The sequence below is a fragment of the Rhododendron vialii genome, chromosome 3a, assembly GCF_030253575.1.
Source record: "Rhododendron vialii isolate Sample 1 chromosome 3a, ASM3025357v1".
NCBI lineage: Eukaryota > Viridiplantae > Streptophyta > Magnoliopsida > Ericales > Ericaceae > Rhododendron > Rhododendron vialii.
The window spans coordinates 33,169,375-33,173,225 of NC_080559.1; the positions used below are offsets into that span (position 1 = coordinate 33,169,375).

The following is a 3,851-nucleotide window of genomic DNA, read 5'->3' on the forward strand; positions in this document are numbered from 1 at the left end:
CTTGGCCGCGTCGAATTGCACTTGGCCAAGTGCAATTCGACGCGGCCAAGTACAATTCCATGCGGCCAAGTGCAATTCAATATGGCCAAGTGCAATTCAATGCGACCAAGAGTAATTCGTAGCGGCCAAGTGTAATTCGATGCGGCCAAAACTAATTTATCTATAGCTTATCTCACTTGTTGCGAATAGCCGCTCCCAAGAGAAGCCCTGAAGCCGGACCTGGTGTTCTTCTCCATGAATTTCTCAATTATCAGAGCAAAAACAAACATACAATTGCTTTCACAGATATTTATGCTGAATAAAAGGCTCATATTCATACACATTGATCCAACTTATTGTACTCTTCCTTCCTTTTCTTTCAATCAAGACATTTGTTGTATCCTCTCATCTATTTGCCCTTAAAATATGTTAGTATACAATACGCAATTCTAGCAAAATACATCTCATCCAGTGCTATGTAATTTGAGAGTTAACAAGTTCCACAGGACCACTGCAGAAGACCAAAATGGGCCTTTAAACATTGATAAAAGTTGCACCTTCCATCACAGTTTTAGGCAGTGGTTTTCTGTTGCTGCACCACCAGCACAGATGCTCTACCCTTGAGATCCGACGACGAAAGAATGTCTCCGATCACTCCCATCTCCGGCAACTCACTCCACCCTTTCAACCCCAACGTCTGTGGAAACTCCACACCCCAATGTCTCCCCACGATTATGAGGTCGAATTCGCCCACCATTTCCCCTACTATCAACTCAGTTTCCGCCCCATCTTTCACTACCTCCTCCACGTAGACCATTTCCCCCCCACCAACGTTCGTAAACTCGTTCAACACCTCAGAGTCTCGCTTTTTCCCTTCATCAGAAGCTTCACATACCATGGGTTTGAAATTAACCATGGATAGTCCGATGCCCGAGGTCCTACTCTTTGCCATCCGTTTGGCGTAAAACAAAGCCTCACGGTCATCGCTCCCCCTGAAAAAGATCACAGCCACACGTTGCTACCGCTGCTACGAGAGGCCCCCCTGATGGCGACCACGATCAACTAGGATCCCAACAGAACAAGGAGTCATGTCAAGGATTTTACAATTAACTGACCTCAGCTCAAAATCTTCCGACTCAACCGTCCCATCAACCGCCCATTTTCGGTGAAATGGGATTACTGTTAGGGAAGCAGTTTTGTTCAGAGCAAGAGTACATATATCTTCATGCATTAGTTTTCGCGGAGAAATCGCCGTGAAGGCCAGTGCGCAAATGCTCCCTTTGTGCCTTCTCTCATGGTGACCGAAAGCGTAGACCACATCGCCGCAGTAGGGGCTTTCTTCGGGATTTTGATGATTTTCGTGAGAGATGAAGAGGGGAAGAGCTCGACTGTGGAGCTCGATTAGGTGAAGGGCATAAACCATCATAGGGCTTTCTCTGGTCGGACAGGAGATGTCGATGAGGTTGAGGAATGCCAAGATGTTGTCTGGCCTGTGGATACACATGACTATACGTATCTCACCACCTTGTTTGGAATGCATGATGCTTCTTTTTTGGTAGCCTGCATATTTCTGTGATGGATCGTAGAGTTGTTTTACCAAGAGTGGAAGGACCACTGATGCCACTGCTGTGCTAGTCACAAGCAATGCAAATGTCTCCTCATTGAATGCCTGCAGTAGTACATATAAAAGGGAAACTTTGTTTAGAAGGCATCTTGCCATGGTTTTGAAGTATTTTGTGTCGTTGAGTTTCAACATTTGGGAAGCAATAACATCATGTTGCATCCACTATGGTTGCAACATGGAAAAATGTGCTGTGTTCACCCATGAAAAATATCACAAAAAAAAAATCAAAACTTGCAGAATTGGGACACTTAAAACTGCCAGAAAATGCAGTTTGCGAGAGATTCATCAAGTTAGGGATGGATTCGGGATTCCGACCTAGGGGAGGCAAGCTCCTGTAATATTCCGACCTAGTGGGTGCGAGCTCCTGATTTTGTGGTTATTGGCGGTGGATCTATGGGGGGAGGGTCTCCCCCCAGATCCACCCCTGCAACCAATGTGAAAGTGCGGGCAACAATTCTGGACCATAGAGGTGCTATGTGCACTTATCTACATCTCTCCAATCCTGTATATCTAGAATTTATGAAAATAACAGCGTATGTAAGTAGGGTAACACAGTACATACAAACAGACTTTACTTACAGAAACTTCATACAGAATGATATGGCTCATTTACATGTACCTATTGGACATGGAAAAAAGTCCCCATCTTAGTTTGCAAACATGCCAAATATACATCAAATAGTTTTTCTGGATACATAAATCTCTTGTCAGAAAAGGACTTTTTCATTTAAACAAACAACTAAAATGATGGGAGCATGTAAGTGGCCAATTCCTACAAATCAGTGAGATCTCGAACAAAGGGGAAATTCAATAACGGCGAGTTTAGTTACCTGATCATCTCTGAAGAAGCTGTAGAAGGACATTTGAACGATGCCTTTAGAGCTCATGATGAGGCCCAAGGCTAGAGCATCCTTGAAGGGCACTCGGCAAATACATGCAGGTATGATACACGCAACAACCTTCGCCAAGAAAACCACAATGATGAGGACGACAATAGAAATCGCATACGGGTTAGACAGATTTATGGCTTGCAGATTCACCCTCAATGAGATCAAGGTCATGAAAAGTGGTATAAACAGACCGGAAACAAAGGAATCGAGCTTATCAGCCAATGCGGACCCCAGTGGCGGTCCATCTGGTACAGCAAATCCGAGGATAAAAGGACCCAATATAGGAAATTCTCCAATCCAGTGAGTAAATGCACCAGCGAGTAAAATAAGCAGAATGACAGAGCAAATGTATGAGTCCTTGACAGGCCTTCCTTCTGGTGTCTGTTTGACGATCCATAGCATTGCAGGCCGAATGATGATAATGACAACAAGAATGAAACAAATAATCAATCCGATGAGCTGAAGTGTGCTTGATAACGAATGGTCTTCCATGAAAGACCTAAGCGTATTCATTATGAATGCGAGAGTTATGTCTAGTATTTCACTGGAGAGAGATGAAGCTAGTGCTAACCGACCGAGCTCTGAATTGAGGATTTTGAGCTCTTTGAGAAGCATAGCCACGACAACAAATAGGCTCACGGATTGTAAACTGGAATCAAATACCAGACTAGCTGTTGAACCATCGTCCTTGTCTCTTATGAATTCTTTTAGGAGCAGGTTTTTGTGTTGGACTCTCAAGGGTATCCAATATCCCCTTGGTCCATGTTTTTTAGGTTTTTTTTTTCTCAATGAAAAGCAACTTATCAAAACAAACTTGTACTAAAGCTCATTGAATGGACTCGTGTAGCGCGTCGATGATCAAAATCAAACACTCACACACGAATTGAGAGAAAACTTAACTATTATTAGATCATACACAATACCATTACAAAAAAAAAAAAAAAAGACTCTCCAAAGGAGCACTCCTTTGAGCTTGACTCCGTCTGGTTATCTCTCACCCTCACCACAAATCTCGCCTTGGGTGAATACTAATGATGAAATGATTTTTGATTATTTAATGAAGTGTGGAGAGCCCAATGAACGAGTACCAAAGAACTAGGGATGTGTGCATCAAATGAAACTTAGAATATGTAAATGGGCGTGAAAACAAACTTTAGACTTTGTCGTTCCAATGATCTTTGAATCGGTCTACCTTCGACCGACTTTTCATAAATAAACTTTCATTATTTTAAATGGTCGTTTCCAACACATTTAATAAAATTACAACCTCATTTATCATTATATAATTGATCTTAATCCGATTTAAAATAAAAATGATACGAGCGTTTTATTGAAAGAATTTGTTTTTCAACCCATTG

The 3,851-nt window shown here is 42.3% G+C and overlaps 1 protein-coding gene across 1 annotated transcript; it reads right to left on the reverse strand.

Annotated features, from left to right (window-relative positions):
* Window positions 1-264: 264 nt before the first annotated feature.
* On the reverse strand, window positions 265-3,192 carry LOC131321352 (cation/H(+) antiporter 4-like). The gene is made up of 3 exons (XM_058352338.1): window positions 2,434-3,192; window positions 1,011-1,648; window positions 265-971 (listed from the first exon to the last, which is right to left on the reverse strand). Exons 1-3 carry the CDS (start codon window positions 3,106-3,108, stop codon window positions 551-553), a joined length of 1,734 nt encoding a protein of 577 aa, XP_058208321.1. The 5' UTR covers window positions 3,109-3,192; the 3' UTR covers window positions 265-550.
* Between the last annotated feature and the right edge of the window lie 659 nt (window positions 3,193-3,851).

What these genes read in the sequence shown, in the direction of transcription:
- LOC131321352 (XM_058352338.1), bottom strand. Translation starts at nt 3,108, where the DNA reads ATGCTTCTCAAAGAGCTCAAAATCCTCAATTCAGAGCTCGGTCGGTTA. An exon ending in GCTTCTTCAGAGATGATCAG is followed by an intron (nt 1,649 to 2,433) that starts GTAACTAAACTC and finishes GTACTACTGCAG; the next exon opens with GCATTCAATGAGGAGACATT. An exon ending in CGCCATCAGGGGGGCCTCTC is followed by an intron (nt 972 to 1,010) that starts GTAGCAGCGGTA and finishes GATCTTTTTCAG; the next exon opens with GGGGAGCGATGACCGTGAGG.